The sequence below is a fragment of the Hipposideros armiger genome, unplaced genomic scaffold, assembly GCF_001890085.2.
Source record: "Hipposideros armiger isolate ML-2016 unplaced genomic scaffold, ASM189008v1 scaffold_34, whole genome shotgun sequence".
Lineage (NCBI taxonomy): Eukaryota > Metazoa > Chordata > Mammalia > Chiroptera > Hipposideridae > Hipposideros > Hipposideros armiger.
The window spans coordinates 4,209,520-4,223,482 of NW_017731384.1; the positions used below are offsets into that span (position 1 = coordinate 4,209,520).

A 13,963-nucleotide genomic window follows, 5' to 3' on the forward strand; every position below is an offset into this window, starting at 1 on the left:
GAGTTTATTCTTTAAATTAAAAATAAATCATGAAAAGTGTTATCACACCTCTCATTATCACAGTAATTGAGGAATTTAATAAGCCTAGAGCCTCGCCCAATGAGTTATCCTATGCTTTCTAGTACCTTTATCCTTTTATCTTAAATATTCTTCTAGAGCATTTCATTCCATTCCTCTTAGACTACCACAGCAAGTCTTAAGCATACCAACCATTCCAGCTCCCGCTCAATACTTAATCTTTATAAAATGCAATCTTGCAAGTTAATTTGCACCACACATGCACAAGCTCTACTTAATACCAGCCAAGTGCTATAGTGCAATTAAGCAAAAAGGGAAAAGAAAGAAAATGCATCTCTCAGCCCTTATCCCTGAACTTGAATTTGGACCAAAAAATAAATAAAAAATCTGTCCTGCCTGCCTCTGAACTGTTTAAAATTAATGATCATTTGATTTTTACACCTGTGGTAGGAAGGCGAAATGAAATCAAAACAGGAGAATGATAAAAGTTTTCCCTGTTAATGAGTCACTCTGATCAAAGTAGCTAATGTGAAACTAAAGTGACAAAAATCACTTTAGTGATCAAACAAACTCAACATGTGAAAGAATTACATTTACTCAAAAGAAGATTTCAAAGTTATATTTAGGCAAATGACTCACAACATGATATTTTATAATCCACCTATTAAATGGTAAACATCCATGCATTTCATGATTACAACTACAAGAAAAGCACCTTTTACTCAGAATATAAAAAAGCATGATTTAAACTACTCTCTACATCAATAGTTAAGAATCAGGGTGCAATGCCCAAAGTCTTCTTAAAAAATGAGTTATCTCCCATTTGCACATTTTAAGATAGTTATAGTCACGTGCATTAATTCAACAGAAAAATAATTTAAGCCTTTACTGCCACTTAAGACACATCTGAATGGAAACAAAAGCCTTTACAAGCATGAGCCTAACTTTCTTGAATCAGCACGAGTTTTATTCCAACTGCAGCAAATAGCACCACAAATCATATTTTATTAGAAAGCCTGAGGGAAGAAAAAAACAAAAAGAGATGAACAGTAAAAGGGATTGGCTACTTATCTGTAGCTTCAGATACTAAAAAATGACTGTGATTAAACACATTTACTAAATCTGCCTGATCTTAACACCGCAATCTGACCACAGGCAAGCTGCTTAACTTCTCTCCACTCCAGCCCCCACGGCTCCTGCAGAGGAAGGGGGGAACGCCAGCTCCCACAGAATGGTGGCATATCTTAAGTATGTGTCAGCATAGCAGTATTTTGTGTTTTTATTTTGCAACTCTGAAATCTAGATGAAAATCCATCTTCCGCTTCAAGCTGGGGTACTCTGCTCTGCCATCCTTTACAAAGGTTCTAACACAGTCTCCTGAGGTTAGCCCCATGGAGAAAGAATAAGTCCTGATAATAAACCAAAAATGTGGACAGAATAAGTCAGTAAGCCATTTTTAAAATACCAAGTACTAATTTTAAACATGCAAATGTTTTATTTATCATTTCCCTTATTAATGCATATGAACATATCCGGTATAACTCAGTGTACCCACTCCAGTCACATCATTTCCATGCTGTAAGACCCTGGACTTCCAACATGACACGATCAGTAGTACCAGCTTCATAACAGTGTCACAGTGGAATAGTGTCACAGCAGCACACTTTCTAAAACAAGAAGTTATTTTCCAAGCTTTGATACAATATATCTTTCATGGAGATACAAGCTTGAATCGCCTGTAGTTGCCACACTTGTCTGAAAAAAATGAGCACGACATAGTAATAAAAACAAAAAGATACAAAAAAGGAAATAACATATTTGTGGAGAACCAGCATGTGGGGAAGGCCATGCAGTAGCTCCCCAGGCATTTCTCCAATCTGTTCTTTCCTTTGGGGGTTGAGGATCGGTACTGACCAAGAGGCTAGCTTGCTTCCTGGTCCATACTGCTCCCTGAATGTAGGAGGCACTCTCATCCCTCTCTCCTTTTTGTTCATCTTATTTCCTCACTTTAGAACATCTCCCCCACTCTCCTCCAATCAAAGTGGAGTCAATGCATCCTATAAAACTCAAAGCCGCCCCCTGATAAAACTATGGTTCTAAAATAAATATAAAACCCGCCTCCTAAAGAGCCCAGAAGATATCTTCCTCCTCCTCCTCACATGCTTCAACACTATTTCATTCAGACTTATATTACGATGTGTTGCTTCCATCTAGTTTTCTTTCACACTAAGCTCCCCAATGCCAGATTTGGTCCCATGCCCTGCAGTGTCTGGCACAATATAGATACATCGGAGGTCTGCGGATCTGACATCTTCCACAACAGGTAGTAAGCACGTTAAGTGCTACCAAGTTGAACTACATTCTTCCACATCTCCACCATCAAGCTAGTGGTGTAGTTTAAGTCTGACAGGACAAAGGGGGAACCACGAGGCAGCAGAGTGAGCACCTGGGTTTACAGCATGGAGTATGGACCCAGAGGGCCTGGGTTTGAATTCCACCTCCACCATTTTCTAACTGGGACCTTGGGCAAGTGGCTCAACTTCTCTGTGCCTCAGTGCCTGTTTCCCCATCTATAAAATGGGGATAATAGTGCTTACCCTTTTCAGAATTGGTGTAAGGATCGAAGGAGTTCATGAAAAGTGCCTAGAACAGTGTCTAAGAAGAGTAAGCACTACATGGGTGATTGTTATTGTGCGCTTCAGTATGGGAAAATCTCAACATCACAGAGTTTGTGCACTGCTGTACATGAGCCACTGTACACATCCCTACAAGAGTCATGATATCACCAACAGAGTAACTGACACTGACAGGAGCTAGAAAATGTCTAAAAGAGCATTTTGCTCTCAGAATTCAGCTGCTAACAGCACTCTCCTCGGATCCCATTTCTCATACAAGTTTGTCCAAGTTGGAGCTAAACTTACTTGTAAGCACCTTCACGTCCCGTATTTCCACCCTCATCATTTACCTCCTAACTGCCTACTGGACTCATCCCAGGTCACAAAGATGGATCTGTGTGTCCCCAAATGCCGAAACTAGAGATGTACAGATATTGGGGGGAAGAAGCCACAGCAAGTGAAAGCATTGAAGATGAGCTGTCCTGGTGCTAATCTGACTCTCTGAACTTGCTCTTAAATAATTCCTATCTTGTGCTGACAATCAAATCATGCCCCTCCATTCCATTTCTTGATAGAAATTTCCAGAAACCCTTTTCCCCTTTGCATAATTTAATAGAGGGTTTTTTTAATGTAGTTATAGTAATTTCAATTAGATGTGACTTAATACTGTGCCAATAATGAAATGTTCATGTCTCAGGTTCAAGTCTAACATGAGGTTTCACAGTTCAGTAGAAAACAAGACCTGAACTCAAGGGTTTGTCACGGAAATTCTGACAGACAGATGAGGCCAGTGAAACTTTAATTCTCTGTCATCAAGAAATGTTTCCCTTAATGGCATCATTCTTTCCTCTCCTGATAGAAATCCAGGCTTTGTAAGGACCCAAAGTTTCCATTTGGCTTTGAAAAACGTTTTCTGCACAGCTGTTAGAATCTGAACCCATGCTCCACCCCACCAGCCTGGTCAGCTCTTCAGCACCCCTATTTCTAAAAAGGGAACAATATCCCGAGCTTCGTGGGGTGCTTTTGGAATGAAAGTATATAAAATGTGAAAGCTAAATGTCCAGCATATCGCACTGTTTGATAAATATTAGTTTGTCTTCCTTTGAATTGAATAAAACCTTTAAAGTGATTGTAATTCAGTTACAACCGTTTTCCTCCAGCCTCTCTACTGCCACTCGCATCCCTCCTCACACCACACAGAAACCTTCCAGGTGCAAGACGTTTAAAAATACCAAAATCAGTGAAGTTGAACTACTACTCCCTCTGGAGCATGACAAGCTGGTTTCAGCGATTAGCAACCTCGAGGTAAAACAGAACATTTAAATGACTGTAGCAAGCACATGTACTGGAACAGGTTTTAATTTCCCCCCCATACCCAAAACATACCCCAATCCCCTTGCTATGGCCCATAATATGCGTTCATTTGCCGCAATAAGACTCATTTCTGATGCTTGGGTACTTTGCTAAAGATAGGATGTCACGTTAAGTGGTTTGCTCTTATTGTACTAATTTTTTTCTTTTTTAGGTTTAGCATTACATATAACTTATTATAGATACAAATTAAAATTTTCTGCTCCGTGTTTTGAATAAGTATGCTTAGTCAAGGGTTCAGAAAGTACTTTGTTCTTAAGCCCTCTAAAGATCTACCTTAGTTGATATAACTTTGGCTTAGAAACTAGACTTAAAAAAAAAAATAGGCAGTGGGCAGAAGTCACTGTGATTCTTCTGGTTATGGACAATCCTCTCTCCTAATATTTATACAATCATACAGCCAACAAATATTTACACAGTGTCTACCGAGCGCCAGGCGCTGCATTAGACACTAGAGACATGGAGAGAAAGAAGCCTCAGTCCTCGTACCCACGGCTGGCAGAGGAAACAAAGCAGCAGGGGCAGGGTCCTAGGACGGGGAGAGCGTGCCGAGCGGCAGGCCAGCCAAGGTCTGGGCTCAACTGTAGGCCAAGACTCCCAGGTCAAACAGGAAAGCACTAGGCAAGACGAGGTTGGGTAAAGAACAGAAGAAAGAAAACACTTCCTGGGAAAGTGCCGCTTATTCAGAATGACTGGGAGGGTGGGGAGAAGGAAAACATCCTCAGACGAGTCTGAAAAAGCTGGGCAGCAGGATCTAAGAGACAGAACGTCCTGCGGAGGAGCCAGCCTGCATCTGACAGGGAAGCTCTGAAATTAATGCTGTTTGGGAATCAGAACAGTCTGGAGGAAAAGAAATGAGCATTGTAAGGGTTCAGGTGCCTAAAATCTTAGATTTGAATATCATCCCGGAGACTGAAACTCAGAGGACAGTAAATCATTTCCTCATAAAAGGAAAATTAAATGTCAGATTCCTCCCCAAAATATTCATTTCCTACTGCCTAGTAGGATAAATAACTACTGCATAAGCTACAGCGTCAGTGTCTGGTGGGCATGTGTGTATGTGAATAAAACTTTCCCCTAATGTACCAAGTATGATTCCAAAAGCCATAGATCAAATCACTTCATGACAAGTACACAGCACCAAACGGGAATCCCCAGCACTTGATGTGCCTGTGTGTCCCCATTTCTAACAAGTATTAATGCATCTTTGCAGAGAGAGAGACAGAATTGCTTTTCTTCTAATAGCTTTTTTCCTAACTCCCCACCTCCACTGCACTTTCCTCTATTTTAGGTATTACTGACAATTTTATCTCTGAAGCTGAAATAATGCTTTGATCTGACCTCAGCGTGAAATCTCCGTTTCAAATCATACTCAACTCTTCCGTGGGCCTCTGTTTGGAATTGTATCGACAACCCCAGGAGTTCATCTCCAGTTAACATAGCTTCTAATGTGGGGGGAGTAACCAATGAGAAGTGGGGTACCAAGATGCTGACCCCCATTTTGAAGATAAAGGATGGGAAATCCCGGCATCACCTTTGAAAACCAGCGGGCTGAGTTTAGGGGTAGCCAGCCAACCCAGCACACGGGCAGGAAAACACTGTTAAAGGGGGCCAACCTCCAAGTTCACCCCAATGTGGACCTCCACCCCTACTGCCTGCTGGCCCTGGGCGTCCACCCTGCTCGGCTCTCAGAACCCTGCGGACTGCGATGGGAAGTGCTAGACATCGTTTCCCAAAACGCTGCCAACTCAGTCCCCTCTCTGTTGAAGGTCACCCTCCTTTTCATCAGCCTGGTTTTCTGGAATTCCTCAGCTCACACAGCCAAGGGGGACTCATTCTTGTTTCTTCCCTCAAACATCAACTTACATCCTTAGAGAAGGAATATAAAACACCATCCTGCTCAGGTGAGCCGGTGGAGGTATCCACCCTGAAACAGGCCTTCAAAATGGAAGGTCATCAGCAAAGGCAGGCTGATTTTTAACCCTTAACTACTGAAAAACACAGAGCTTCAGCGAGTTGCAGGTTAAATACAATATTTCTTGTGTTGTTAGCAGGGAAATGGCTCACGACTCAAAGCTGCTTCCCAGTGGCAGATGAAAAGCACGGACATGTGAATTCCCTGCAGGCCCCTCACATACCCGGTGTCACTCAGTCAGAGTCACCCATCTCCTGTTGATCATGGTCATTGGCAAAGATTAATTCTGATGTTGTCTTTTTAGGGTATCCTAGTCAACGAGCCTGGGTTAGCTGCACATTTTAATTTGCGGCAGGAAAAATGTGTGTAAGGGAACCAGACGTAACAGACGATGTGAGTAACTGTTTGGCATGTCCAATAAGCAGGTCACATTTGGAGCGGCTGTTTCTCTCACTGTAACTCGAGAAGCACATGGGGCTTACTAACTGAGCAGGGAAAAAAAAAAATCAAGCTGGTTCATCCCCTTTTCCAGTAGTGAAAGTAGCCGATAAGACTGTTTTGGTGCCACTGCCCCCAAGGAAGAGAGCCTTTGAGCAGCTTGGCGGATCCTTCTGTTCTGGGAAGAATACTTCTGGAAGTGGCAAGTGCAGGACAGAAAATGGCCAACTGGAGACAGAGCTTCCAAGACTGAATCAACTTCATCAGTGACCAAGCCAGACAAGTCTACTTCCCTCTCTCCCTCTGTCTCTGAATGAAATCTACGGGCAAGGACCAGGTCTCTGGTAGCCTCATGGAAATCAGCAGTGAGCAGAACAAGCAAACCAACAGGATGTTATGCCAAACAAAAACCTGAAGGCAAATTTGAGTCATGTCATTTCAGATCCACAATACAAAGGGACAAGCTTGTCTTCATCCCTGAGAACCTTCAAAAAAAAAATGTGTTAGGGCTTCTAGACCTGCCCTGCACCCTTCTTTCTTCTCCCCAGTTAAGTCCCTTGGTTTCACTATTTCAGGGAGCAAACTCTCACAACAGGATTCTCCTGTGTTACTTAGCCTGGTAATGTCTTTTTGGGGGGTTGTATTCGATATAACCAAGAATAGCATGGAGTCCACTAAATGAAAGTGGGAATGACCCAATAAATCTCTCTTCAGAAAAGTTTTCCGCCTCCACTCATGCTGTATCTTGGAAAAGGGAAGACGTGGGAAATAATCTTACAATGCTTTTTGTACGTGCTTGTAAAATATGTGTTATAAATGGCAAAGATAACAAACCCTGTTTCCAGGATGAAAACTTATTTCTTCTAATTCTTACTTAACATTTACTAAGTAAAATGATGGCAGACATTTCAGATTGAAAGCTTTCCTACCACATGAATGTGTGACTCAGTGGGAGTATATGCAACCCTGGTTTTAAAAAGTATACTTAGCAACAGGTATTTTTTCTACGGACCAAAGCAACACAACATACTAAGAGCTAGAAAACACTGCTTCCAGCAGGTAAGAATACCCTGATGGACAAGAAATGTGGAAGGCAGTTTCAGACTCCAGCTGCCATCTCCAGACAGTGTATTGATCAAGACACGGATAAGAATGAGTTATTCTCCTGAATAAGAATGCGACTATCCAACAGAACCAAAAGAAAAAGTTTAAAAGTTAGAGAACATTGAGAAAACCTTCTAAAATGGTCAGATGTTAGAAAAAATAATTTCAAGGAGAGCACCTTACTAGGAAATGTTGGGTAACTTATACTTGTACAATTAAAAAGCACTGCCCTGGGCCAGCTGAGTGGCTCATTGGTTAAGAGTTGGCTTGGGAGCACAAGCTCTGAGCAGCAGGGCCGCCAGTTCAGATCCCACATGGGCCAGTGACGCTGCACCCTCTACAGCTAAGATGATGAACAACAGCTTGACCTGGAGCTGGGCTGCTGTGAGTCACCGGCAACTGCGTAGGCTGCAGTGGGGCTGGCTGGCAGCTGGCATGCGCTTTCGTGAGCTGCCAAGAGCCGCCGTGAGTGGCCATCCAGTGGCCAGTGACGGATCTGCCTCACCCGGGAAGAAAGCAATAATACCAACATGGGCCAGTGAAATGACATCCTCCACAACTAGACTGAAGAACAAAAGGACAGCAACTTGTCTGTTCCCCTTCCCTGATTCCCCAATGCTGTTCCCTCCCCCAATTCCTCAATATTAAAAAAATTTTTAAAAGACTACAATAAGAGACAAAGAAAGGCATTGCATAATGATAATCAATCCAACAGGAGGACATAGCCTTAAAAAAAGCAAAAAAAAAAAAAAAAAGCACTGCCCTGAGCTAACATATCATTAGGGTACAACAAACAATAGATGTAATTAATTAGTATGTACCTACTCAAAGTCAAACAGAATAACATACTAAATAAAATGTAACAAGCAGATAAAATGTTACAAATAGGTTTATACTTGAAATGGCTTCTGTGAATTAAAATTTGTAAATGCTATAGGGGAACTCATAAAAAGGGATTTAATTCTTCACCAAAGCAGAGAAGAGTGCATAAAGCACAAAGTCACTGCTCTAAATTGTCTCATTTGTAAGTCTTGAATTCAAATGTCAGGTAAAGTAAGGCAATTCACAGAATACAAATGGCTAACCATGTTTGCAAAACTATTCAACCTCACTCAGGAGAAGAAAAAAAAAAGGGCCCCTTTTCACCTACTAGAGCAAAAACATAAAAGATTGATATTACCTAACACTGGTAAGAATGAGGAGAAAGGGGTACTTCTCATAGAGCAATACTGAAAATGTACATTGGAACCTATTTGGAGAGCAACTTAGCTGTACTCATTAAAATTTTAAATGTACACACACACTTCTAGGTATCTATTGTAGAAATACCTATACTAGTGTCCAAGGTTATTATCAACAACAGTATTTGTACTAGTAAGAACTTAGAAACAATTAAAATATCCATCTATAGAGAAATGGCATATCCGTACACGCAATCACTAAATAGAATAAGGTAGAACTAATGTTTAAACATGGAAGGATATTCACCACATACCGCGGAGTGAAAAAATTCAGTTGCAGAATGATTAGAAGTTTGATCTCTTTTTAAAAGATTAAGCACGTGCAACTGAGTGAATGAATGGATATCGTAAACAGAAGTTATCCCTGAGGGTGGGAAGGGAGAAGGGTTCACAATTTTACTTTATCATGCAGTGTACACGATTTTTATAGCACTTTTATAAGTAAAAGGGAGTTATGCTGACAGAGACTATTAGTCTGCTAATCCACTTCAAGTCCAATAGATGTGCTCTGGGGAAACCATTTAGGTCCCTGTTGTAGCCTACAAACTCATCCGCTCTTTGATTTCATTCACCAACAAAATTGGCTCAGGCAAGCTGGTCTAAAAGGGATCAACCTTATCCTGAATTTTTTGTATGCGGAAAACGATAGTTTTCTTTTTTTTCTTTTTTTAACATAAGATACTCACTTTGTACTAAATAATATTTAGATAATTTTAGTAAATAAGTTTCCATAGGTCCCCACCCAAACACATCAGCAAAAATAACAGTTGATATGAATCACATTTGGCCAAAATCACAAGTTTAATCTTTAAACTTCCTGAAATAATGTTCAAGTCCAGGCTTAAACACTGCCTATGAAGCTCAGGTCCACACCTTTGAGAAATGGAAAAAGCTACATTCTCCTTTCATCTTTTATGAAGGGGATGGTGCAACATGTCTTTCTCTTTATTCTTTTTTAAAGGAATATTCCTTGATTTCCCAATGTAACTTTCAAAATGATTTCTTCATGAGGAGTTTTAAGCACATTGTAAAGAAAGGTCGAGTGTTAATGAATAATTATACCATAAAATACCTGCATCTAAAGTGTTCAGAAAACGTATGTAAGAAACAAGTTCACCAATTTGTGGGAGGTTTTAAAGGTAATTAACTTACTAGCAATTTTAAAGTTACAAAATGTACACTCAGTGTCTCTCTGATGTGCTTAATATTAAACAGTGTTAGGATAATATTTTCCAGGCTAGGATGTACTTTCCACTTGCCCTAATAAACCTATGCCCAGATGGGAATGTAACCAGAACTAAATAAACATAATATAAATGGTGAGTACGAGAGCCCAAGAGTGGGCTAATTGAGCTAGAATGCCTTCAAAAGCTACAAAATGGTTTAAAAAAACATTTAAACAAATGAGTATGAAAAGTTAGATATTTGATATGTGACATGCAACTACAAATCAGAGGAAGAAACTAATTGATTTTCTAGATGAAATGGATAGTATTACACGTTGTCACATATTTAAACTGAAAGAAAAATGTGCCTTATACTACAGTAACCAGTCATTATCAAATCTTCTACATAACTTTAAGATGTGCAAACTTTGTTTTGGATGACAATCAGCAGAAAAAAAAATCCTACTAGTATAATGTATGGCCTAAAATTAGTTAGTCCAACCCAATGCATACATAAGAAAGATGAACAATAAAAACGGAGGAAGAAAAAAAAAATCACACGATTACAAGGCGATTCCATTTTTTTCTTAACACCCACACAAAGACAGCCGTTTCTGACAAGAACGTTCTTGGCAAAAGAAAAAAATTACAGGAAGGTTTCCCCCCCCCCCCCAATGAGAAAAAAGTCAGTTCTATATGCAATTACTAGGCAATACCACATTTTTTTTAAGGCCTAATATTTTGGGCCTTATATTTGGAAAATATCTAAATAACTTTTTTAGATGACAAGGAAAAGATGACTGGAAATACAGTTCCTGTTTGGAATGCTTATTTCATGTTGTACTTGAAAATAAAATCCAACGTGGCAGCTTACCTTGGCACTGGAAGCCTTGTTTCCCAAACCCCCTGAAAAACAAACAAGAACAAAATTATCTTAACATATTTTGTGTTGGATGCCATATTTTAAGCCCATTATATGACAAAGTATTCTACAGAGTTAAAGGTTTGTACATACAACTCAACGATTTGATAGGAAAAACAGGCCTAAACAGTTTACGTCTAGATTCAACTTTGAAAAAAATCTGGCCTCTCAAGTCTCACTGAACTACAACGTATCAAAATTCTAATTTTTTACATTGTTAGCAATACTTAAGTTTCAAGAACATAATTGTATATTCAAAGTTGATGGCTACAATGTTCAAGTAACATGAATTGAAGGACCTTATGGGGGAAAAAATGGAAGTGGCTTAATTTGGTCTCTAAAGACCAAATGAAATCGTTTTTTTCTCCCCAAAGATGGCTAAAAAGTGGCTTTGTCATTTGTTATGAATTTAAAATATTTGTCTAGAAATTGCCAAATAGCACCACCCTTAACATTAAATTTGGCCTAAAGGCGCCAGATTTTACAAAGTATCATCCCTGTTTGCCTTTGAGATGATCTAATTTTTACTGAGAACCAATAGCATTTGAAACACATACAGAGGCTATTTTGTTCTTGTAAATTACTTTAGAGAATTTACTCTCTAAGCAGAGAAACTTGACATGGACATTCAATTACAAACACCATTCCAAGTAGGATGAACTGCATTAATTTTTTTCAGAAGGTTATTAGTCATTAGCTCTTGCTTTACATAGCATTGTAAATTTACAAAGCACTTCACATATCTTCATATTTAACTTAGTCATCCTCCCCCCAAAAAAACACTTAAAACCCAAACATTTAGTTTCAAAATATCAGTGCTTTAACATTTAAATATATCTCATAAATCAAGGACCCAGAAAAACCATGAAACAAAAGTTAAAACCACTGCTAGACAAGCCTGGTGAATATTTTTCTGGAACTTCCAAGAGGCTGCTTTACAGTTAAGTGGAGAAATGCTGCATGGATTCCTCAGGGAGGAAGGACACAGGGAGACCTTTATTTTCCACTTCACCTTACACCTGGTGACCTGACATGCCACATCAGTTCACCAGGGGCTAATCCTTCAGGGCAACTAATAGTGGAAAGATATTAGCTAGCCTGGGAGTGAATGATGCTGTCCTTTTTCTAACTTACCTACTCACTGCAAAAGTCATCAGCAGTCTAACTGTTCCCTTCTAATGGAATTTCACAGTTGGCATGGGAGGCTGAAGACCTCTCCTTAACTAAATGCAATATCCTCTTCTTTGCCCTGATGCTCCAAGAAGCTTTTAAATAACCTTATCTACAATTATCCACTCCTATGAGCACAACTGCTTCACAGACTGACTACAGGGTGGAAATCATTCATAGAGGTGGCTGTGCTTCTCATAAAAGTACTCCTGAGCAAATTTCTAGAAAAGGAAAAACTAAGCACCTTATTAGCACCACGTTTGTGAGGCTCCCTCAGAGATGATTCTCCCCAAGTGTGATGGATTCTAATAAAGCCGCCCATAAAAAAAAATAAGTGCCTAATTACCACCACGTTTGTGGACTTCACCCTTTGAGATGTTTTTCCCCAGGTGTGATGGATTCACAGAGCCACCCATACTTCTCCCTAGGGCCCCAACAATATACATGACACACAGCCAGCTGGTGGCAGGGTGCATTCTGTGGCGTTGTCACCCTGGTGAGCGCTCCATCCATCCCTATGAGAGGTGAGAGCTAAGGAGCCCCAGCCACAGCTCCGACTTGGGGAGTTTTGGAACGCATCCAGGAACAAGAGGTAGAAGAGGCAGGGTGGCAACCGGAAATTAAAACAAAATTACAGCTCCTCAAACGGGAGCACCTGGAGTGCCCTTAATTCCAGCTTTCTAAACATTTTGGGATTTTTTGAGGGGTGGGATGGGGGAAGCACAGATCTTTTGAGAATGAGTTAATGAGCTGTCATTATCTCAAAAAAATTTTCACCCAGTTTTATAGGGTCCAGAGGCCCCTGAAGCCCACGCATTTATCAATTCCCCCCCAACCCCCCGAATCCCCCCCCAAGAACAGCTGAGTTCATTAGAAATTACCTGAACTCCGACACCTTTAGCCCTTACAGTATTCTTCTTAAATAGGGCCTCTGTCCTCAACAGGGTTACAGGTCTAATCTCGTGTTGACAGGGTCTATTTTAAATGACTCCCTCTGTCCTTCTGCCATTTGCTTGCTCTGTTTTAATTCCCCCTCCCCCACGGCAGGCTTTCAACAGTTTGTTGCCTCTCCTCTCTGGGCTCACCCAGAAAAGTCAAAGTCTTTCCGTGCCCAGTAAAGATACAAGCTACAGTAGGCAGGGACCCAAGGTTCCAGTGGAGTCCACGCCCGAAGGGAAACACAAAATACACCCCACCCCACCCCGAATGCGCCCAGCCTGACTCGCCTACAACTTGGACCGCGCGGCGAAACCGCCGCGGCTCCAGCAATTACTCCCGGGCTTGCTCTCCGGGGAAACTCTGCCCTCTGGATTCTGCTTTCCACTTTCCCCGGTGCTCACTCCCCGGCAAACGGCTGCTCTAAGCCGGCTACGCTGACGGCGGGCGCGCCCGGGGAGACGGGGGCACCAGACCGGTGGAGGGGATCAGGGTCACGCCCGCGCGCAGCCAGCCTCCCGCCTGCAGCAGGGGGGGGGTGTGACCGAGCGGTGACTTCCCTGCGAGTCCTGCCCGCGTGGGTGACAGCGGCCCGAGCGCGCGCGCGAGTCGTTCCGGGCGAGAGTTCGGACTCCCGCCGGCTCTCCAAGTTCCCCGAGTGAGTGAGTCAGCCCTGAAGTGGACCCGCCTGAACTCGGGGTGGAGGGAGCGAGGGTCTCCCGGGAAGAGGACCCCGGGCTAGGGAAGGACTGGCCCCCTGCCGCGGGCGCCGCGAGAGGGGTCCCGGGTGGCGGTGCGTGCGCCCCGCCCCGCGCGCACCTACCAGATGAAGTCGGTGCAGTGGCTGCAGAAGGTGGGCTGCTTGAAGAAGCGGGCGATGAATTTGTGGTCCTTCACCTCGTGCACGTTCTTCTGTCTCAGCGCCCCTTTGCGCGCGAAGCGGTTGGCCACGTCCTGAGACGCCGTGGAATCGTTAGCCGGGAAAACGTCAGCCATGGTCCCCCCCAACCACCTCTTGCCTCCGCCGGGGAGCAGCAGCCGGGGAGGGCCGGATGGGTGGGTGGGCG

General features: G+C 42.1%; 1 protein-coding gene across 1 annotated transcript in view; it reads right to left on the minus strand.

Moving 5' to 3' along the window:
- The window catches only part of PRKCA (protein kinase C alpha), a 375,771-nt gene extending 361,814 nt beyond the window's left edge, over positions 1 to 13,957 (minus strand). The window contains exons 1-2 of the mRNA XM_019637708.1: positions 13,720 to 13,957; positions 10,743 to 10,774 (exon numbers count right to left, since the gene is read on the minus strand). Of these exons, the coding sequence (XP_019493253.1) occupies positions 10,743 to 10,774; positions 13,720 to 13,892 (205 nt within the window). The 5' untranslated portion in view covers positions 13,893 to 13,957. The remainder of the gene's footprint in view (positions 1 to 10,742; positions 10,775 to 13,719) is intronic.
- Between the last annotated feature and the right edge of the window lie 6 nt (positions 13,958 to 13,963).